Source organism: Desmodus rotundus, chromosome 7 (assembly GCF_022682495.2).
Source record: "Desmodus rotundus isolate HL8 chromosome 7, HLdesRot8A.1, whole genome shotgun sequence".
Lineage (NCBI taxonomy): Eukaryota > Metazoa > Chordata > Mammalia > Chiroptera > Phyllostomidae > Desmodus > Desmodus rotundus.
Window position 1 is genome coordinate 82,664,410 of NC_071393.1, and position 24,242 is coordinate 82,688,651.

The 24,242-nt window shown below is 39.3% G+C and overlaps 1 protein-coding gene across 3 annotated transcripts in view; it reads right to left on the reverse strand.

Moving 5' to 3' along the window:
- SPPL2A (signal peptide peptidase like 2A) overlaps positions 1 to 24,242 on the reverse strand; it is a 54,477-nt gene that overhangs the window by 24,572 nt on the left and 5,663 nt on the right. For all 3 annotated transcript variants that reach the window (XM_053927958.2, XM_071221975.1, XM_053927957.2), the window contains exons 2-6: positions 9,027 to 9,146; positions 8,521 to 8,703; positions 8,008 to 8,097; positions 7,391 to 7,527; positions 3,867 to 4,018 (exon numbers count right to left, since the gene is read on the reverse strand). In XM_053927958.2, the coding sequence (XP_053783933.1) occupies positions 3,867 to 4,018; positions 7,391 to 7,527; positions 8,008 to 8,097; positions 8,521 to 8,703; positions 9,027 to 9,146 (682 nt within the window). The remainder of the gene's footprint in view (positions 1 to 3,866; positions 4,019 to 7,390; positions 7,528 to 8,007; positions 8,098 to 8,520; positions 8,704 to 9,026; positions 9,147 to 24,242) is intronic.

Consider the following 24,242-nt stretch of genomic DNA (forward strand, 5'->3'; position numbering starts at 1 on the left):
TCCTTTGTCTCTCTTAGCATAGCCTTCATTTTTTCATCTAGTTGTTGACCAAATTCAACCAATTCTGTGAGCTTCTTGATTACCAGTGTTTTGAACTGTGCATCCGATAGGCTGGCTATCTGTTCGCTGCTTAGTTGAATTATTTCTGGAGCTTTGAAGTGTTCTGTCATTTGGGCCATTTTTTTAAATCTTGGTGCTTCTGTTACTCAAAGGGGCGGAGCTTTAGGTGTTCCAGGGGGCGGGTAACGCTGGTTGCTGTGCTGTGACGCTGTACGTGGGGGAGGGGCCGAGAGGGAGCAATGGCACCCCCTCCACTCTCTGCCAGATTTCAGTCACTCCCTCTGCTACTCACAAACAACCTGGGCCCCTCTGGTGCTGGTTCCCGAGTGGGTGGGCTTGTGCACACTCTAGGCCCCTGTGGGTCTCTCCAACAACATCTCCCGTAAGGCTGGGAGTCTCTCCTGCTGCTGCCCCAACCCCCACGGGCGTTTTCAATCAGAGGTTTGAGGCTTTATTTCCCCGAGCTGGAGCCCTGGATTGTGCGGTCTGCTTCGCTCCCCTCCATTTGTCTGGTTTATCTGTGTGCGAATGTGGGGCCGCAGGGTGCTACCCGCTGCTCTGCCTGCCCCGTTCTCCGCCACTCTGAGTCCGGCCCTCTCGGTTTATCTGTGCGCAAATGTGAGGCTGCAGGGTCTGCTAGTGGTCAGACTGCCTGTCCCATTCATCCCACACTCCGCCAGTCTGGGTCCCGCCATGGCAACGCGAGTCTTCTCCACCCCGGCTGCCCATCTCCGCCCCTCCTACCGGTCTGGATGAATGTTTATTTTTTATCTCCTTGATGTCGAACTTCCTTGCCGTTCGATTTTCTGTCAGTTCTGGTTGTGCGAGGAGGCGCAGTGTGTCTACCTACGCCGCCATCTTGTTTCTCATAAACATTTTTTTAAAATGCACCTTAGGGATGAGAACTGACATCTTAGACATTAGCCATGCTATCTATATTTTCCAAATGTAGAATTTATCTATAACTTAACCTACGGTAAAACCAAATCCATTTAAACAAACCTCTTTGTCATGATATAATACTAAGGCAGTTAAAATTGACAAGTGTTTTTTTTATAGTACCTATACTTATTTGAATATTCCTTAAAATTAAAAACATTTGATCTCTTTGTTGTTAAAATGGGGGAGATTACTGTATTCTAAAATAAAATTAAAATACTCATTTTTCTGAACTTTACCAAAATTTCACAATGAAAATAGAAATTTTACCTGAATTTTTCAAATTCACTCAACTGCAGAAAACTATAAATTGCAAGTGAGAAAGAGAAAGTAATCTAGAGACAGCAAATCAGAAAGTAATCTATGGCCACTTTACAATTGGTGATCTTGGCCAAATTACTTCTTTAGTCCTTTGAGTCTCACCTTTAAAATGTGAAATGGAATAATACCAATGTCAAGGTTGCTGTGAGAATTTAGGTAAGTAAATATTGAATATATATAAAATGCCCAGAATGGTATCTGGCACATAATATGCTTTATATAAAACTGTTATTTGATGTTGTTTTTAAAATAAATTTTTTAGAGAGAGGAGAAGGGAGGGAGAAAGAGAGGGAGAGAAATATTGATGTGAGACTTTGATCAGCTGCCTCTTGCACACACCCCAACTGGGGACCAAACCTGTAACCTAGGCTTGTGCCCTGGACTGGGAATTGAATTGGCAACCTTTTGCTTTGCAGAATGATACCCAACCAACTGAACCACATCAGTCAGGTTGATGTTATTTTAATTACTGGTTATATATGGTTAATATGAATAGTAAGATAGAGAGTCAAAGATTGCCAACTTAAGTATGGTAAGTCATCCACCAAAGGTCTCCAACCCAAGTTTTAAAATACTGGTGGAAATCAGGCTCTTGAGGCCCTAACAGATTTCAGGTTATCTCATTTAGTATCACACTATAGCTAAGAAAATGACTGGGCTTGGAGAAGGATATGGTTAACATAACTGTCTCTAGTTACTTCCTTGACCGTGACAATCATTAAATGGTAAGTGGAATCCTAGCAATTAAATGCTAAATTGCTGAGATGCCCAATATTTAATCCCATTATTTAATACATTAAGAAAAGACAGCATATTTAGCTATAAAAAACCATTTGGAGATGAAGTAAATCCTGCAATATCACATAAGATATTCTCAGAGTTATGGCCCTGGCCAGGTAGCTCAGTTGGTCAGAGCATCATCCCACATGCTGAGGTTGCAGTTTCAAGCTCTGGTCAGGGCACTTATAAGAAGCAACCAGTGAACGCATAAATAAATGGGGCAACAAATTGAAGTTTCTCTCTCCCTCCCCCCTGCAATAAATAAATGAATTAAATAACAGATAAGATAGATAGATATTCTGAAGAGTTATAATTAAATGCCATATCTGGGATAACCTTGAGGTTTAATAATTTTTCTCCTACATCAAAAATTACATTTATAAACAGGATCAACTTTTAAAATAGCTATCAGTTTAAGGGAATATCACACCAAAAATTAAAACATGCTTTAGGATAGGGTACAAGAGTCTCTTTTTTTCCATCAACGACCATTTGATATTGACTGAAGGTCAGACAAAAACAGTTGAAGGCTAGTAAAACAGAAAAATTAGCCTCTAAGTGACAACATAATACAAGTAACAACACTCTAGAACTCGCTTCCCAGCAACAGATTGAAATATGAGTGATATTCAAAACATGATTTTTTTCTAACTGGAAATGTATGTCATAGGTCCTATTTTTAAATTGCTGCCACAGGACAGCAAAAATTGAATAAGCTAAAACTAACCTTAGGACCTCAGTTTTCTAGTCCAGAAAATTATGCCAAGGTTCTCCAAGTAAGCGTTGTAGCCTTTGGTGGCTTTTACAAAGGGTTTTTGCTAGTTTTCATCAGGTATACTCCCCTTTCTCCCGGTCTTACCACCTCCTCTTTGTGCTGTACATTGGCCGGAATGGCAAATTTCCATCCTATCAGATAATTCAGAAGACTGTGTCCAGGGGATGGACAAGCCATTATAGCTCCTACCCCTACCTACTTAAAGGAAGAAGTATCAGTTATTCTCTAGATCACAGGCATGTACCTGTGTGTCTTTAGGTGTATTGATAATATGATTCTAACTGTTTATACAAATGAAACAAAATTCAAGTAATACGACATCTTGATTTGCAAACTGAAAACAGAATAAACTACACTTTGGGGGTAAGCAAAGGCCATAAATCAGCAATCTGAATAGCTGTCTACTTCATGTAACTAAGTACAGCCCCCAAGAAGTCCTTAGCCTGCTCTTTAGATATGAGGCTTTCACGCTTTATCTGCGGAGAGGGAAACTTGGGAACCACAGCAGTTCTTTCAAGTCATCCAGGAAGAAGTGTTCTTATCTCAAGACTATACATACACGCACACATACATACATACAAATATATTTATTTTACTTATTTTAATCCTCACGAGAGCATGTTTATTAATTTTAGAGAGAGAAAAAGGGGGGAGAGAGACAGAGAAACATTCACGTGAGAGAGAAACATCATCAGTAGCCTCCTGCACGCAACCCAACCAGGAATCAAACCCACAAACTTTGGTGTTCAGGGTGACGCTCTAACCAACTGAGCCATGTGGCCAGGGCTCAAGACAATATATTGTTAATCTGAATATTTTTTTATTTCAGAGTAATGGGAACCTAACACTTCTAACAATTTAAAAAGTTAATAACACTTTTTAACTATTCACTGAAGTTTTCCAGGTAGAATGCCTTAAGGAAAAAGAAATCTGGCAAAGTAAGTGAAAGATTGTATGAGAAAAATACCAAATACAAAACATGATTTCTTACCCAACCATTTGTAGAAGAAATAAAGCAAGACCATCATAACACAGCAGATGACCACAAATACTACAACTGTTAGAGGACTAAAAGTTAAGTAGTCTTCCTTCTTTCTCCTCACGTCACTGTCTTCAGTGTCTGCCATGGCCTTCATGCTTTCCCTAAACCAACACACACAGAAACTTCAGCAAATCTCTTCCCAGTGCAATTGTTTTTAAAATCAATTTTTAATACCAACTTAAATTTGTCATTGATTATAAAGTAAAACACTAAAAAAAAAAAAAAAAAAAAAACAACCGCACACCAAAAAGAATATTTAATCCAGAAGTAAAAACTCTCTATTATTCTACCCTCCAGAGATAACGTTATTAGCTATTATCTTTTGAAACAGCCTTTTTTTTCTGAAGGCAAAATTGTTGAAATGGATGACATATAAATAAATTAATGTTTGTGGATGTTTATATTATCTAATTTGGAAACTACAGTGATGGAATAAATGGTAACTAATTCTTCTGATACTCTTAATATTATGAATTTACACACAGTACTTCTAAAATTAGCTTCTTTTAAATGGAAACACTAAATTCTTCTTTCCATCAACCCAGCGTTTACCATATGCTCATCAGTGTATTATGAACTCACAGGAATTTCAAGACATAGCTTTGTCCTACCTTGGTTTAAGACAGCAAAATACTGTTTTTAAATCCTCCAATAATCCTTGCTAGGTCACACAGTTAATAAAAGGGAGAAACTGAGGTTAAAGAGCCACAAGGGCCTCTGATTGAGCAGTCTCTGTTCTGTCCCTACTATCTCCTCCCAGGGATGCGGAAGCCACTACATACTTCTCCAGCTCCAATTCCGTCAACTCTGGTCTACTAAACTCTGTTCCCTGTGTGCACGCCCTGACCCTTCTCATCAGGTCTTGGCTCAACACAAACTTTACATTAAAAAATGTATTTTCTATCAAATCACACATTTGCCAAACTGCTTATTTACCAACATGCCATTTTCTTACTGGAATACTGTCAACTGGGACAGCCACCTTATTAAGCACCTGTGACTTTAGGAAGGCTACCTGGGATTATAGAAGGGAGAGAGTTTGGGGAAACACACACCGTACCTCCTTGAAACTGTAGAGCTACAAGGTTATTAACATAAGTTTTAATGAAAGTGATACCCAGATGGGTAAATGTGCCAACCTATGGCACCTGTCATTGCAAACATATGTTTAAAGACATTTTTATCAGAGTACACATGTAAGCCATAATGAAAGATCTATATATTCGTATTCAGTGTAAAAGAAACACCATGCAATTTCTTGAAGAGAAAACATATACTAGATTTATACCACATTAAAATACTTTTTTATACTCCTAAATTGCTCAAGCGCCACATGCAATAGGGGGAAAGCTAAGCTTTCTTCCATGTCATCTTGAGTTTATAAAGTCTGAGGACCAGTGATCTCACTATAATAATAAGACTTTAAGTCTCTTCTGAAAAGTCATCATGTGGAACCAAGTCATCTTTCCCTTCTGCATAAGGGGCACCTTGCATTTGGCAGGTTCTAAGTTGTGGGGTCCTGTTCTGGCAAAATTTCCCTGCCCTAAGCCTTATTCTCTTTCCCTTTCTCTTTCAATCTTACTCTTTACTTATGAAATGATGATCCTTATGTTCTTAATAATCCTACTTTTCATGGAAGTGTTTTTGTTTTATAACTGATTCATATTCTCTTTCTTTATATTGTCACACCCCTACCCCAGAAACACACACACTTACTTTTTTCTACCTTTACCTTACTCTTAGACTTAGCCACCTCAATTTTAAAATCCACAATCTTACAGGTAAAGGATATCTCCTCTCCCAACCTGGCTACCAAAGGCAACAAATTCTTTGTCTGCCTATCATGATGTCTTATGAATAAAATAACTTACAAGTACTCCTTTCCCATCTCCAGTTTTCCTGAGACACCTGCCCTGATGCGTATATAAAGCTTGCCTTGCTATCTCAAAGTGTGGTCCATGAGTCAGCAAAATCACCTGGGAGCTTATTAGAAATGCAGAATGTTGGTCCCCATCCCAAGCCCCCTAAATCTGAACTTTTATTTTAATGACATCTTAAGACAGTTTGTATGCGTATCGCAGTTTGAGAAGCACTACTATAAAGAAACAATTTAGATCATAATGGTAGTATAGGGTGAGACCACATTAAACGGGAAAAGATTTTTAATGAATCAGTAGCTTTTTGGAAATTATTCATAAAGTTTCAACAAATAATCCAGAAAACAACTGAAGATCTAATATACTATGCTTTATATAGAAGAATATTAATGAAGAAAAAACAATGCTTACATGAAAACATGTGACTCATATATGTTGAAATATGTTTTCCAAATATGTAAAATATTTAAAGCTCAATACTGCAGGAATCTGTACTTGTTAAACCCTAAGATTTCTTCTCTTGATGTAAGTCGATCAAATTTGAGTATTTTAAGAAACTACAAATAAGCTTATTAGCTTCATTTATTTGCAAATAAACCCTTTTTAATGAAATCTAGCGATCAATTCACAAGGTAAATATATTGTCCTTTATGGATGAAATAATATGCTCTATGCATATTTTTTAAATTCAGAATTATAAACTGATCTTTCTCTACTATATTGCCTGCTTTAATCTAGAGCCAAAGGTACGTAACTATAAGAAGACTGGGTTTAGGTTTTTATTAAGTAGGGAAATCCAAATTTCATGTACATTTGAAATTTCTACACTTAAATTAAAATGTAAGCATGATTAATATCCTTAGAATTCCTAAAGCACTGAACAGAAAGATGAAGTCACACTGTAATGACTCAGCCCAGGAGGGGCTGAAAGATGCCCCACCCTCTCTTGCTTATTTTCTTCCAGTCAAAGAGCCAGAGGAACCAATGACTCCCTTCCCAGTGCAAAGTTAAATGACCCGTATGAGGACAAACTGCAATCTGATTTTTTTTTAAATTTTTATTGTTATTCAATTACAGTTGCCTGCCTTTTCTCCCCATCCCTCTACCCCACCCCAGCCGAACCCACCTCCCTCTGACCTGATTTTGTCCATGTGTCCTTTATAGTAGTTCCTGTAATCCCCTCTCCCCACTGTCCCCTCCCCACTCCCCTCTGGCTATTGTTAGATTGTTCTTAACTTCAATGTCTCTGGTTATATTTTATTTGCTTTTTTCTTTTGTTATGTTCCAGTTAAAGGTGAGATCATATGCCCATCAGCAAACGAGTGGATCCAAAAACTATGGTACATTTACACAATGGAATTCTACGCAGCAGAGAGAAAGGAGCTTATACCCTTTACAACAGCATGGATGGAACTGGAGAGCATTATGCTGAGTGAAATAAGCCAGGTGGTGAGGGACAAATACCATATGCAATCTGATCTTAATGGCACTATATTCTCAGGCCAGGTATTTTAAATATTGTTGCATGATTAAAATGATTTCAAACAATAATTTTTAACCATTTATCACAAAACACTGAATTTAAATTAAACTTACAATTCAATCAGTCCACTCCAATATCCTCCTAATGCCACAGTGAACACAGCAATTGCAAAAATAACCACCATAGTATAGTCAAAGTTAGGCCAGGATGAAGGAGAATATATTTGCACAGTAATGTTATCTCCAAGAGTCTGAAAGGCAAAAAATAAGAGTTAAAACCCTGGAATGAGTTTTCTTTCCACTACAGTGTATGGCCGCAACACTCCAGTGTCCCTCTGAATGGACACTATACATCAGACAGTCAAGAATACCAGAAGTAGTTTTGACAACATGATATATTCTCCTGTCAAAATCATGAGGCTATGCTTTGGTTTATGAAATCTTGAAAGTGCAGTGTCCCATGCAATCAGAAATTGATTTCTTGCTTTGACTTTTTTTTTGACTTTTTAAAGAAGTCAAAGCAAGTACAAAGCCTTTGTAAAGTCAGGGCTCTGAAACGCCTTGCGCTCGCTCAGTGGCAGATGAATACTTCCCAAGGAAAGACCTGATGGACTTTACAGCTTCTTGTTAGCAAGTAGAGCATGTACAATAGTTTAAATTGAGTATCAGTAGTCAAAAGTAAGGAGTTACACTTTTTATGAACTTGATCTAATATGTAATTGCTAATTTACCTGCTTCATATCTTTGAAGTCTTTGTGGTTAAAAAATGCAATCAGTACTGTCACATCATGAAATTCAGATTTGTTCCCTGAGGGAGGAAACTAAAAGAAAAAAGCATATTATGAAAACATATGAACTACTCATATATTTACAGAATAAAATCTAAATTATTCCATTAGATATAATATTACATCTTTTTAAAGTTATAAAACAGTTTCATGTGTTCTTAGTATTATAGCAAGAGTTCTCAAACTTTTCTATACGGGTATATCGTAAACATATAACACACACACACACAAACGTATTTGTTCCTAACAAAGTCTTGTCTACTTCAGGAATAGAAAAGAAACAACAAAATTTTCCTATTAAATGCATATCATAACCGGAACGTTTATTTGAATATAATCCTACCGATGAGATTATTCAAAACTCAGCCCCTAAACCACACAAAAAGAAGATACAGTTCAACCTGTGAAATTTGATATCATGAGCTCAAAACAAGTTAGTATAGTTTCACAACTTACTAGGACACTGTTATTGGCAACCAACAATGCTTTAGCACCTCCTGTTTGTGCAATTCTGGCTTTTTCAAGAAAATGGCAGGTTCCCCACTGAACCACAACGGCTTTGTTCTTTATTCCATCAGGAGGAATATCAGAAATGTTGCACAGCGGTGTGGAAGTCAGATTCATCAAAGTAATGGCAGTCTGAAAAGAAGAAATATCTTTAACATGGTAAATATCGTATTTCACCCTAAATGCATTTAGTGACAAAGTTATCTACTGATTTAATACAATGTTCTTTTAAATTAAAAATACTTCATGATGATCAGGCTTTGAGGTATTTTAAAATTCCCTAACTTGTTTTCCCAGAGAGAAAAACACTTAAGGTAAAGTAATAAAAAAATTATTATTTATTAATCATGTATTACAACTAGTTCATACACTAAGATATAATGCACACTCATCTTCACCTTTCAAAGTATTTTTATGTTTATAAGTAAACAGCAACTGTGATTTACAATACCCACTGCATTTTCCAGGGTACTTGGAAGAGCTGTCCAGTGAGGGTTATAGAGCATGCAGTAGTCCTTAGATGCGGAGGATGTGCCATTTCCAGACGCGTGCAGGACTGCTTCCTGAGCAGCTGTCTAGGACACAAACAATAATTTTTACACTGGTGATGACCTGGCTTGCCAACAACTAATGATTTTAATAAAGCCGTTTATATACAGGTTTGAACAGAGGGAAGGTCTTCAAATGAATTTATTTTTTCTTTTTGAGGAAATACTGAAACTCGACACATTTGCTGAGAACACATTTTTTGAGGAAGTCCCTTTCTCATGGAGACACAGTTATGGCCCTTGTAATAAGAGCCATATCCCAGGGAGGATTCTTGCTATGATGTGGTAACTTCAGTACTCCCTTTACAGCCTGAAACTCCTTCCCAACCCCTTAGGAGCTGTTACTTCATTGCTTATGTTCTATAAAAGAAAATACACTCGAAATCCCTTAATCTGTTCTACCTTCCATATTCTATGAGTAACTAGGGTTAAAAAAAAAGTACATTATTTTTTTAAAGAGAAGCAATTCTTTGTTTTAAAGATTTTTAAATTTATTTTTATCTTTAGAGAAACGGGAAGGAAGAGAGACAGAGACAGAGGGAAACATCAATGTGTGGCTGCCTCTTGCGCATCCCCCACTGGGGACCTGGCCCACAACCCAAGTATGTGCCCCAACTGGGAATCAAATTGGTGACCCCATGGTTTGCAGGCCAGCGCCCAATCCACTGAGCCACTCCAGCCAGGGCAGTATATTATTATTTTTAAGTGCTCCCTTTGGAAAATAATCAGAGAACTCTCAAGTTTTGAAGATTCTGTAACTGCCTATTCTAAAAGACTAATCCAGAGTTTAAAGCGAGGAAAAAGAAGAGCTAAAAGCAGGTTCTTTCCTTTTGCCTCATTTCCTACTACCTGGAGAAAAAGAGAGACAAGAGGTAAGAAGGACCTGAAAAGAGCAACTATTGTACATGGGGCTGGGAGTGGAGAATATGAAATGATGAAACATCCTAAGATAATTACGTAGAATACCACTCCACTTCATGATTCCTTTCAAACCTGGATCAATCCAAACCCTTCCTCCCACCTCCTCTGAGCAAATCTTTCTCTAAAACAAAAGCGAGAAAAACACTGCTTGGCAAATGAAGATGATGGACTAAGCCTCTACCACTAAAGCATGGATTAGGTTGAGCCCCATCAAACTGCTGATATTTGACCATTTTGATCTATAAAATTGGTGATTCCATATAAGACAATCTAATTTTTTTTTTCCCACTCATTTATTTTTTTTATTGTTATGCAAATACAGTTGTATGCCTTTTCTCCCCATCCCTCTACCCCACCCCAGGTGAACCCACCTCCCTCCCCCCTCTCCACCCTCCCCCTTGGTTTTGTCCATGTGTGCTTTATAGTAGTTCCTGTAATACCCTCTTCCCACTATCCCCGCCCCCACCCCCCACCCCCGCCCTGGCTATTGTTAGATTGTTCTTAACTTCAATGTCTCTGGTTATATTTTGTTTGCTTTTTTCTTCTATTGCTTATGTTCCAGTTAAAGGTGAGATCATATGGTATTTGTCCCTCACTTCCTGGCTTATTTCACTTAGCATAATGCTCTCCAGTTTCATCCATGCTGTTGCAAAGGGTATAAGCTCCTTCTTTCTCTCTGCTGCGTAGAATTCCATTGTGTAAATATACCATAGTTTTTGGATCCACTCGTTTGCTGATGGGCACTTCGGTTGCTTCCAGTACTTGGCTATTGTAAATTGTGCTGCTATGAACATTGGGGTGCACAGATTCTTTTGGATTGGTGTTTCAGTGTTCTTAGGGTATAATCCCAGCAGCGGAATTACTGGGTCAAAGGGCAGTTCCATTTTTAGTTTTCTGAGGAAATTCCATATTGTTTTCCACAGTGGCCTCACCAGTCTGCATTCCCACCAACAGTGCACAAGGGTTCCCTTTTCTCCGCATCCTCTCCAACATTTGTTTGTGGATTTGTTTATGTTGGCCATTCTGACTGGTGTGAGATGATACCTCATTGTGGTTTTAATTTGCATCTCTCTGATGGCTAGTGATGCTGAGCATCCCTTCATATGTCTCTGGGCCCTCTGTAATGTCTTCCTTGGAGAAGTGTCTGTTCAAGTCCTTTGCCCATTTTTTAATTGGGTTGTTTGTCTTCCTGGAGTGGAGTCGAGTGAGTTCTTTATATATTTTGGAGATCAGGCCCTTGTCTGAGGTATCGTTGGCAAATATGTTTTCCCATACTGTTGGTACTCTTTGTAATTTGGTGCTGTTTTCTTTAGCCATACAGAAGCTTTTTATTTTGATGAGGTCCCATTTGTTTATTCTTTCCTTTATGTCCCTTGCTTTAGGGGATGTGTCTGTGAGGATGTTGCTGCGTGGAATGTCTGAGATTTTCCTGCCAATGTTTTCCTCAAGGACTTTTATGGTGTTACGGCTTATATTTAAGTCTTTTATCCATCTTGAGTTTATTTTCGTGTATGGCGTAAGTTGGTGATCGAGTTTCATTTTTTTGCACGTAGCTGTCCAGATCTCCCAACACCATCTGTTGAAGAGGCTGTTTTTGCTCCATTTTATGCTCCTGCCTCCTTTGTCAAATATTAATTGATCGTATAGACTTGAGTTTATTTCTGGGCTCTCTATTCTGTTCCATTGGTCTATGTGCCTGTTTTTATGCCAGTACCAGGCTGTTTTGATTACAGTGGCCTTGTAATACAGTTTGATATCAGGTATTGTGATCCCTCCTGCTTTGTTTTTCTTTCTCAAAATTGCTGCAGCTATTCGAGGTCGTTTATGGTTCCATATGAATTTCTGCAATGTTTGTTCTATATCTGTGAAATAAGGACAATCTAATTTTTAATCACTACAAAAATACGCTAATCCATGCTCTCCTGTCTAAAAACTCCCTTGACCATGTGTCCTTTATAGTAGTTCCTGTAATCCCCTCTACCCACTGTCCCCGCCCCCACCCCCCACCCCCGCCCTGGCTATTGTTAGATTGTTCTTAACTTCAATGTCTCTGGTTATATTTTGTTTGCTTTTTTCTTCTATTGCTTATGTTCCAGTTAAAGGTGAGATCATATGGTATTTGTCCCAAACCAAGGGGGAGGATGGAGAGGGGGGAGGGAGGTGGGTTCACCTGGGGTAGGATGGAGGGATGGGGAGAAAAGGCATACAACTGTAATTGAATAACAATAATAAATAAATAAATAAAAATAAAAACTCCCTTGAACATGTGGGATTTAGAAGGCTTTCTGGCATAGCAGGAGCTTCATTAGCTTACAGATCTAAGCAAGTGTAGGGAACTCTCTTTAAATGACATCAAATTACACAGAATAATTAGATAGATATTATTTGCTGGGGGGGGAGAATCGTAGTTTTCATTCAGCTACATACCTAGCAGCCACGAATGGATTCTGATAGCAGAGATGAATCAGTATGTCAAATTCTTGCTACACACTAAGTTATTTTTAAGTTAAATTAAAGAAAGTACATTTAGGTTACTTTTATGCATTTCTCTGATTCAATATCAATTTTACAAATGAGGACTCTGAGACTCAGAGAAATCACTAATACAGCCGACCTAAGGTCATACAGTAGAATCATCACAATTCTAACTACAGAGGGTGGTGATCCTGTGGGTAATTATGAGGGTTCAGTAGGTTTAAACATTTTTGAAAAGAAAACTTCATAAGTGAAGTATTCTTACTGCATCCAATAAAATAGCACATGTTAGTATGTCCCCCCTATTAGTGATCCCAAATTTGATCATTTGGTTACATATTAACTGCAGGATTCTCTAATGTAAAGGCATATACTTTTCCTCTTTGTGAATGTTTTAAAGTATATTTTATTGATTATGCTATTACAGTTGTCCCATTTTCCCCCCTTTATTCCTGTGCCCTGTATGACTCCTCCCTCCAGCATTCTCCCACTTAGGTTGTGTCTATGTGTTGTACACATAAGTTCTTTGGCTTCTCCATTTCCTATACTATTCTTAACTCCCCCTCCCCCCCCCGTCTATTTTGTACCTATCAATTATGTTTTTATTCCCTGTACGTTTTCCCCCATTCTCTCACTCCCCTTCCCCACTGATAGCCCTCCATGAGATCTCCATTTCTGTGATTCTGCTCTTTTTCTAGTTTTTCCACTTACTTTGGTGTGTGTGTGTGTGTGTGTTTCAGGTTCAGTTGTTGATGGTTGTGAGTTTGTTGTCATTTTACTGTTCATAGTTTTGATCATCTTTTTTTTCCTAGATAAGGTGCTTTTAAGATTTCTCCGTATCTTTAGTATTGGGTAATGTAATTATGATGTGTTGTGGTGTGTGCTTCCTTGGGTCTAACTTTTTTGGGACTCTCTGAGCTTCCTGGACTTTCTGGAAGTCTTGTTTTCTTTGCCAGATTGGAGAAGTTCTCCATTATTTTTTCAAATAAGTTTTCAATTTCTTGCTCTTCCTCTTCTTCTGGCACCCCTCTGATTTGGATGTTGGAACATTTAAAGTTTTCCCAGAGGTCCCTAAGCCTCTCCCCATTTTTTAAAATTATTTCTCTTCTGTTCCAGTGGATGTTTTTTTCTTCCTTCTGCTCCAAATCATTGATTTGGGTCCCAGTTTCCTTCCCTTCACTGTTGGTTCCCTGTATATTTTTCTTTATTTCACTTTGCATAGCTTTCACTTCCTCTATTTTGTGACCATATTCAGCCATTTTTGTGTGCATCCTGATTACCAGTGTTTTGAACTCTGCATCTGGTAGGATGGCTATGGATCGTCATCACTTAGTTCTATTTTTGGAGCTTTAATCTGTTCTTCCATTTGGGCCATATTTTTTTGTCTCCATATACCTGTTATATAGTAAGGGGCGGAGCCTTAGGTATTCCCCAGGGCGGGGCAACCCACTTGGATGGGTTGTGGCGCTGTATGTGGGCGAGGAGTTGGAGAGGGAACAATGCCACTCTGGGTGGGTGGGTTTGTGGAAGTTCTAGGACCCTTTGGGTCTTTCCAACGAACTCTCCTGTGAAGCTGGGAGTTTCTTGTGGTGCCCCAACCCCCACAGGTTTTTACAGCCAGAGGTATTGAGGCTTTCTTTTCCCGTGCTAGAACCCTGGGCTGCACAGTCTGTCTCGTCCTCAATTGTTCCTTCCGGTTTATCTGCACACAAATGTGAGACCACCTGGTCCACCAGGTGTGCCAGCTGCCATCTTGCCACGTGTCCTCTCTGCCCTGGCTGCCCATCTCTGCCCCTCCTAACAGTCTGAATGAATTTTTCTTCTTTAACTCCTTGGTTGTTGGACTTCCATACAGTTCGATTTTCTGGCAGTTCTGGTTATTTTTTGTTTTGAAATTTGTTGTTGTCCTTCTTTTGGTTGTGCAGAGAGGCAGTGTATCTACCTACGCCTCCATCTTGGCTGGAAGTCCCATTTGTGAATGTTAAGTAATCTGTGGCACCATATGAACAGTTCAACAATTTCTCACCTTGTGTTTCGGCTTCCACAAGGATCCATGCTTGAATTTTATTTTATATACTACATAGGTGATTACAAAATGGTAAATGTTTTTTTAATACTTTTATTCCTTCTACATTTATTAGCTAGTATGCTTCTTTTAAAAAGTTTTGCTCTCTCCCTCTACCATCTTTTGTTTAGTATCACAAAGACTCATTCATTTTTAAAAATCCAATATCGTATAATTATAATTATGCATTTGATTTTTAAATTGTCCTAAATTTGGCCAGTAGAAAATCTTCCAGCAGGCTCTTTGTATCCTTTTGACAGGACCCCATCAGTCTTTGAGGATTCCATGTGTTTTCTGGCACAAGATGTCCTAGGCTGACTTTATCCTTTACCTGCCACAGGTCTGGAACCAGTCAATCTACTAAGCTCCTTTTGGAGAGGAATAACATTTAGACAAGGATTTAAGTTATTGTGCACATTGCTATTAAAGTAGCATAACCTTTACAAAGACAATTCAAAAATTTTAATACACAGAATCCTTGATTCATATCTTACAGATGTATATACACATGCACAAAGATAAATGTATAGGGATATTCACTGCAGTGTCATGTTATAGCAAAAAATAAAACCAACACTTCCACCAATAAGGAGCCCATTACATTATGGTATGCACAGTACACAGCTATTAAAAACAAACAGCTACACACATCTGTAGAAACAGAAGTCCATAGTGAGAAAAACAAGTTCCAAGGAGATTATTTCTAGTGTAATTCTATTTTTATAAAAGTAATGACACCCAGCCCTGGCCAGGTGGCTCAGTTGGTTGGAGCGTTGTCTGGTACACCAACAGGTGGAAGGTTCAATTCCCAGGCAGGGCACGTACAGGAGGTAACTGATCAATTCTCTCTCTCTCTCTCTCCCTCCCCCTTCCTTTCAATAAACACATCTTCAGGTGAGGATTATACATAAATACATACATACTTATAAGTAATGACTGACATGCCCCCAAAGCTCCTTATATGTATCTGTACACTTATAGGAGCTTGAAGAAGGATATGGACAGAGACACACCAGAAAAAAACATTTTTGGTATTTTTGAAAAACCAAAAAAACAAAGAGTGAAGGAAAACAAAGGCACAGGTTAGAGTGTGAAAAGACTGAAATGAGAAACTTAAAACAAAACAAAAACAGGACAGAAAGGTATATGGTCCCTCCCCACTTATCCTGGCTATCACAGCTACACCTTTAGGGGTTTCCTTTTTCTCTTTCCAGATACAATCTATAAATACTTAGGATATATATATCAAATATGTATTATTTATTTTACACACGAGATATTTGAGATTGTATTATGTAGTGCTCTGTGGCTTTTCTAAAATTTAAATTTTATAAATTAGACTGATACAGAAACACTATCCCCTTTCACACAACTGTGTAATATTCAGCATTACTTGTATTACAAAAATGAAGAGATTAAAAAAATCTTAAATGTCCAAGGAAGAAAGATGTCCAAATATGGGTAAGATCTATTGCAATAAAGGGATTAAAGTATTTCCTGCAATAGTAGAGAATTCATTACTGACAAAATAGAAGTAAAATCCATTGATATGAGAATCACTAAGGCAAAACACAAATTTTAAAGGGAGATGATTATCAAAGGGGAAAGGATAACCATACATATTGTACAGTAGTTAGACTGAATTTGGAACATGCAGCAAATTTCATAAAAGCAAGTTAACAAAGCTAAACAACTTAAGCATTACTACTACATTAAAAAATATCTCAATAAAATTTCTCATAGCGATTGTATAGCTTCAAAAATTTAGTTTATTAATAATATATGTTATGAGTTTTGGAATGAAAGACCTGGGATAGAATGGCAGTTCACCATTTACTGGCCATGTTACAAGTCATTTAACCTGTCTTAAGCTTCAAGATCCTTGGTTTTGAGATGACAGTAAATGTCAACCTCATAGAGTTGTCATGAAGATTAAGTTAGATAATGTAGTTGTTTGCACACATTAAGCTCTTAAAAATGGTAACTATTATTAATAATACACCTAGCACCTTGATAAATACTTGTACTATGCAGAAGAAATACAAGGTCATTAGTGGTTGCTTAGGTTTGATGGGATGTGGGGCTGGAGGTGAGAGCTAAAGGGCATGGGGTTTCTTTCTTCTTTAAAAAATTGACTATTCTTTAGATCAGCTTTAGCAAAACTGAGCAGGAAGCATAGAATTTCCACATGCCCCCTTACCATACACATGCATAGCCTCCTCCATCATCAACACGTGCACCAGAGCGGTACACTGGTCACAATCAATGAACCTACCCTGACACATCATTGCCACCCGAAGTCCACAGTTTACATTCGAGTTCACTCTTGTGTTGTACACTCTGGAGGTTTTGACAAATGTGTAAGGACAGGTATCCATCATTACTCTATCCTATGAAATACGTGATAGGTTCACTACCCTGAAATTCCACTGTGCTCCACCTACTTGGTTTCTTTTTGAGGTGATGTGAATGTTTGAAAATTGACTATGGCAGTGATTGCACATAACTGTGAGTACAGTAAAAGCCACTGAATTGTACACTTTAAATGGGCGAACTGTATGGTATGTGAATTGTATCTCGTAAAGCTGTCCCCCCTCAAGAAACACTAAACAAGAAATTATAGTCTTACCAGGAAGATTAAAGACAAATCTGAATATGAGAGGATTAAGAAGTGCAAATTGCCAGTTATAAAAATAGTCACAGGCCCTGACCAGGTGGGTGGCTCAGTTGGTTAGAGTGTCATGCCAATAGGCCAAGGTTACAGGTTCAATCCCAGTCAGGGCACACACACGAAGCAACCAATGAATGTATAAATGGGTGGAACAGCAAACTGATGTTTCTCTCTTTCTCTCTTTCTAGAACTATCGGGGTAATTACTTTGTAAGATATAATATGTCTAATCACTATATTGTACTCTTGAAAGTCATATAATATTGTATGTCAACTACAATTTAAAAATAAATTTAAAAAACGGAAATATAATCACAAACAAAATGTGATTAAAGTCAGAGTCTGTAGTAAAAGCTTAGTGGTGATGAGGGCGTTAACAATGCAAATTCCGGGCCCTTATTCCAGACCTAGTGAACCAGAAACCCCAGGCAGTTTCTTTCTGACAAGCCCTTCTGGAGATTCTGCTTGTTAAAGTTTGAGAACCAGAACTACAGGAGCAGTGCTTCTCAAGATTTGCTGTGCATACAAATCACTCAGGGATCACATTAAAAAGCAGACTTTGACTGAGTAGGTCAACAGGAGTAGCAGATTCTACATTTCTATCTAGTGCCCCGTCGATGCTGACGCTGCCCGTCTTTGAACCGCACCTGGAGCAGCATGGCTGTGAGAGAACAGAGCAGTGCCAACCACACTGCTGTGGGCCAATTAAGTCGGGAAGCACAACAAAAATGGCTTGAAATTCAGTGTCCCTTCAAGCATTACAAGTGTAAAATTAAGTGACTCTTGTGGTCCACCCCTGCTAGTGTTAGATCATCTGACAAACACCCTATGGTGGAAGGGCAGGGCACCTTCCTTTACACCTTGCAGGTTAGAGACATGCCCAAAACATCTGAATCATCCTCTGTAAGCAACTGGGGTCTGGTCTTCTAAGATTTTACCCAACTTTTAAAAAAAGTTTGTATTTTTAATCACTAATAACAATATTCTTAGTAAAAAGCTCAGTATCGAGAGCTTAACAGAATTTAGAACTAACATAATAAAGTCCCTTTACTTTCTAGTTCCAACAGTTCCAAAATGATTAAAATGGAGTGGTCTCAGAGGCCAGGACGAGAACTGAGCTCTCCAGAACCCAGACAAGCAGCCTTTCACCTCTGCTGTCACTTCAGTTCCTTCATGCAACCAGATCCCTGCAAAGCTCTTAGTGCCCAAACATCACCCTCCAGTTTTAATGTTGCTCACACATTATCTCTGTCTCAGCTGTCAATTCCCTCCTTCACGGGAGTGGCGTGGGTCTCCCACCACCACTCAAATTCTTCCAGAGCCCAATTAGTTCCTTCCACATCCTAAATATCCTCAACTCTGAGTCCTTTCCTTGTACTCTTCCAAACAACCCTACTTCTAGGACCCTAGAACTTCATGGAATGACTTTCCCTATTTCAACTGCTCCTTACTGCTTGCCCCAAATCCTCCCTCTTCACGCCAGTTCTTACAACTACTGGTGGTGGAATTAGGTGTTCTCCAGGGCCATCAAACCATCAATCTCACACCTGTGCCATTATTTTCTGCATTTTACTTGAGCCTCACAGGCAAGTAAGTTAATTAGCCCATAGTATAAAGTAGTACTTCCTTTTTTTGTCTCAAATGAGACAAAAACTCATAAAACTTTACATAAAACTTCACGGGATGCCTGTTGTTAGTGAACAATTCCTAATTTACTTTATTCAGATCAATTGACTTCAATCATATTCCATCATTTTTTCAAATCAAAGAGTACTGACGTTTAAGTGCGCCTTAATGTTATGGCTGCCTGTTCCTTTGACCATTTTTCTCCTTCATAGTAGTCAAATGATTAACAAAAGTCTAAAAAAGAATGGTAATGGTGTATTCTATACTCACATTCTTGCCGATATACCATCTCATTTTCCCAGACCAATCAGGCCCTAAAGAGGGACGTGTGTAAAGACTTTTATTCTGTAAGTGTACTTACAGTCAGTCTTGCTCTGACCTTCAAATCCCTGCCTCTTGTGGCTCTGTTCATGCTTCACACTCCCGTCACTTGGTAGTTCCAACCACCAGCATTTGAATTCCTGGCCTGTGTTCCCACAGCCTCCTGATGCTGACTCATCAGGCCAATATTAACTTACTGGGAACAGGCCTGTTTTACTCCTGTCCAAGCTAATGGCACAGTTTGAGGATTCTTTTTTGACCTTGGCTCTGAGGTTCAGTTTATGTATCGTATACCCTTCTTTCTCCTTCAAAAGGTATCTTCCAGCACTAGATCCATTTTGCAAATTTAAATCTTCACATATTTCTTTTGAAAATAACCACTCTGTGGCTAAAAATTTACCTAACATACCACCCCCTACCCTGTATTCAGGCCATCTTTTGGGTCTGCCAGGACTTTATATCTTGGACCATTTTCATCTGATCAAGATTAAGCTCTGATAATGAAGTGTTAACCTTTATCATGCATATATTTAATTCCCTTAAAAAAAGGGAATTAGTCAAGCAGGTTCTTTCTTTCTTTCCTGGAGTTTATGCTCAGTAATCTGTGCAGCAATTTCTTACACTTTATTATAGGCCAGTGCTTCTTGAACTTTAATGTTCTTGTTGAAATGCAGATTCTGATCCAGTAGGAGGAGCTTGTGATTATGCATTTCTAATAAGCCTCCAGGTGATGCTCTGATATTGGTCCACAGAATACATGGTTATAGACTTCATCATGGATAGCAGTGAAACTCGTTAGTCTTCCAGACATGACTGGGGTCCTCCTAGATATTTTCTCAAGAGGTGAGAGTCACACTGTACCTGCAGTCTGCTGGTACAGCCAATGTTCATGTTTAGGCCAGCAGTTTCCCCATTTTACTCCTAAGTTCCTTCGAGTATATTACTGGGTGCCAGCCTTCCCAACACCACCCCCTTCAGTCTGTCCACTGAACCAGTTTATGTCATTTGTATAGTCATCTATTAGATACACTTAATCCATGAGTTTCAAGGGGCAGTATGTCAATGTGACTGTAACTCTCTCAAATTAACACCCTGCAGTCTTCATAAAATCCACAAATTAAACTATGTGTTCTATTTTTAGACACCAGATTCGAGGGCTGGGGCTTTGGGGCAAATTTGGTTAACAAATAGACTTTACTTATAATGAAAACTAGTAATTAAAAAAAATCCTATGTTCCTAAACCAGAAGACACAAAGTTGCAATGTAATCACTGAATGGTAAATGCTGAGAAGCCACTGTGGCCTACATCACCCTTACATCAGGGCAATGTAGGCGGTGTCCTTTCCTTTACAAACATCTTTCTCTTTACGTAGGTGTGCGTTTTAAGTCAACAGTAATATAGTAAAAGTAAAGGGCCTCTAAAGGGAAGGCGGAGGTGGGGTGTCTGTCTAAATGACACGTGTTCATGTCAGTTAGGCCTAATAACTTTCTGACCACTCATTATTATATATATTCTATGCCTCTTTCCTCCCTAATAACTTACGTAGTAGAGACAATCTACATTGTTTCTACTCCTACTTCCAGTATTCAAGGTCTATGGAAATAATACACTAAAAGTGACTAGACCCAGACCCACGGAGATTAAGTGTAACCTTATTAATTAGTGGTTCAGTGGGAGCTAGGGTATCAAACAGAGATTTTCAGGATGTGTGGCCCAGGGGAAAAGTAGAGCCAGGATCATCCCTTGCACTTGGAGAACCTGGGGACACGTAATGTACAGGCTAAGATGTACTAGGTTGTGCGGACGAGACAAGGTACCCACACATTCATTCAACACTCTGCAGTCTACAAGGTGCTAGGGGAGACTGCAGATAATGAGTTGGGTAGGGTTTCCCTTCCACGGGACTTATATTCTACTTGCTACATAGATCCAGCCTTCTTCCTGGTTTTCCCTAAGTAACCTTACTACTTAATGATGTATCTTGGCTTTAGAGAATTTATGATTTACACTAGAATTCACAAACTTGAATGCTTACAAGGGCAAGCAGGTAATATAAATGTACAAACCATAGTTGATTTAAGATCACATAGCATGGGAGAACCAAGATGGTGGCATAGGTAGACACACTGCGCCTCCTCGCACAACCAGAACTGACAGAAAATTGAACTGCAAGGAAGTCCAACACCAAGGAAATAAAAAATAAACATTCATCCAGACCGGTAGGAGGGGCAGAGATGGGCACCGGGGTGGAGAGGACTCGTGTGGCCGTGGCGGGACCTAGACTGGCGGAGTGTGGGACCAGCAGCACAGGCAGTCCGAGCACTAGCAGACCCTGCGGCCCTGTGCACAGATAAACCGAGAGGGCCAGACTCAGAGTGGCGGAGAATGGGGCAGGCAGAGCGGTGGGTAGCACCCTGCGGCCCCACATTCGCACACAGATAAACCAGACAAACGGAGGGGAGCGAAGCAGACCGAGCAACCCAGGGCTCCAACTCCGGTAAATAAAGCCTGAGACCTCTGATTGAAAGCGCCCCTGGGGGTTGGGGCGGCAGCAGGAGAGACTCCCAGCTTCACAGGAGAGGTTGTTGGGGAGACCCATAGGGGCCTAGAGTGTGCACAAGCCCACCCACTCGGGAACCAGGACCAGAGGGGCCCAGTTTGATTGTGGGTAGCGGAGTGAAAGGTTGAAATCCGGAGGAGAGTGAAGCGGGCGCCATTGCTCCCTCTCGGCCCCTCCCCCACGTACAGTGTCACAGCACAGCTACCAGCGTTACCCCGCCCTGGGGAACACCTAAGGCTCCGCCCCTTAAAGTAACAGACCTGCCAGGACAAAAAAAAAAAAAAAAGGCCCAAATGACAGAACACTTCAAAGCTCCAGAAAAAATACAACTAAGTGAGGAAGAGATAGCCAACCTATCAGATGCACAGTTCAAAACACTGGTTATCAAGATGCTCACAGAATTGGTTGAATCTGTTCGAAAACCAGATGAAAAAATGAAGCCTATCCTAAGAGAAACAAAGGAAAATGTACAGGGAACCAATAGTGATGTGAAGGAAACTGGGACTCAAATCAACGGTGTGGACCAGAAGGAAGAAACAAACATTCAACCAGAAAAGAATGAAGAAACAAGAATTCGGAAAAAGGAGGAGAGGCGTAGGAACCTCCAGGACATCTTGAAACGTTCCAACATCCGAATTACAGGGGTGCCAGAAGGAGAAGAGGAAGAACAAAAAATTGAAAACTTATTTGAACAAATAACAAAGGAGAACTTCCCTCATCTGGCGAAGGAAATAGACTTCCAGGAAGCTCAGAGAGTCCCAAAGAAGCTGGACCCAAGGAGGAACACACCAAGGCACATCATAATTACATTACCTAAGATTAAACGCAAGGACCTACATCCAAGATTACTGTATCCAGCAAAGCCATCATTTAGAATGGAAGGGAAGATAAAGTGCTTCTCAGATAAGGTCAAGTTCAAGAAGTTCATCATTACCAAGCCCTTATTATATGAAATGTTAAAGGGAGTTACCTAAGAAAAAGATAAAAAATATGATCAGTAAAAATGACAGCAAACTCAGTTATTAATGACCACACCTAAAACAAAAACAAGAGCCAACCAGGCAAACAACTAGAACAGGAACAGAACCATAGAGATGGAGATCACATGGAGGGTTGTCAAGAGAATAAGTAGCATAGATGATAGGTGGAAAATAGACAGGGGGAGGGTAAGAATAGTGTAGGAAATGTAGAAGCCAAAGAACTTGTAAGTATGACCCATGGACATGAACTATAGGGGGGGAATGCGGGAGGGAGGGGGTGGGCAGAATGGAGTGGAGTGGAGGGGGGAAATGGGACAAGTGTAATAGCATAATCAATAAATTTAAAAAAAAAAAGAAATAATCTGGAAAAAAAAAAGAAGATCACATAGCATGATAAAATTTGGCAAATTCTGGCCTAAGGTAATCCAATTTTTTAAAAAAATTAGCTATCTTGGGTTAAAGTCTTATACCTGGAGACTTTATGGTCTAGATTTTTGTAAACAGACCCAATTTCAGGTGGTTTTTTTAAACAAAAAATTTATCAAATGTATAATAAACACACCCTGGCTGGGTGGCTCGGCTGATTGGAGCATCGTCCCATACACCAAAAGGTTGTGGATTCGATCCCTGGTCAAGGCACATACCTAGGTTGTGGGTTCAATTCCCAGGGAGCATACGGGAGGCAACCGATTGATGTTTCTCTCTCCCATCAAGGTGAGAGAGAAACATCTCTCTCTCTCCCTTCCCCTCTCAAAAAGAAAAAAATCAGTAAACATATCCTCACATGAGGATTTAAAAATATATATATAAAAAATAAACATGACTTCTCCTATCTTTAAAACCTTTCCTTATGAATAAATTCACAAATTTATCCAGTCTTGTCTATTTTTCATTCACACACACACAAAAATAATTATTGATTTACTGAAAAAATATCAAGAAACTTCTAGAATCCCTGGGTTCCAGTTCTCATTCTCGACTTCCTCTATGATATAGGACATCATAATCTTTCTGAACGTTCTCAGAATTATTTTGGGTTTCAAAGAAGATATATATATGTAGAAGTTGCATTTTGGGAAGATACACACCTATCAGTAACTTATAAAGCTCATGATGAGATGCAGATACCACAAAGACAGCTCAGAAGAAAGAAGGTAAAAGAAAAATTGCAAAGAATCTCAAAATTAAAGGAGGGACATGACAAAACCAGCATGTCTAATTCTTATGCTACCATAATAATACTATTAACTGGGTGGCTTAATCAACAGAAATTTATTGGCTCACAGCCTGGAGCCTAAAAATCCGAGATCAAGGGGCTAGCCTGGTTGATTTCTGGAAAGAGCTCTCTTCTTGGCTTGTAGAGGGTGGCCTTCATTGTGCCCTCACAGGGTGGGGAGAGAGGGAGGGAGCAGGGCAACAATCTCAAGATAAGGGCCCCACCCAGGTGACCTCATTCCAAAGGCCCTATCTCCAAATACCACCACATTGGGGGTTAAGGCTTCG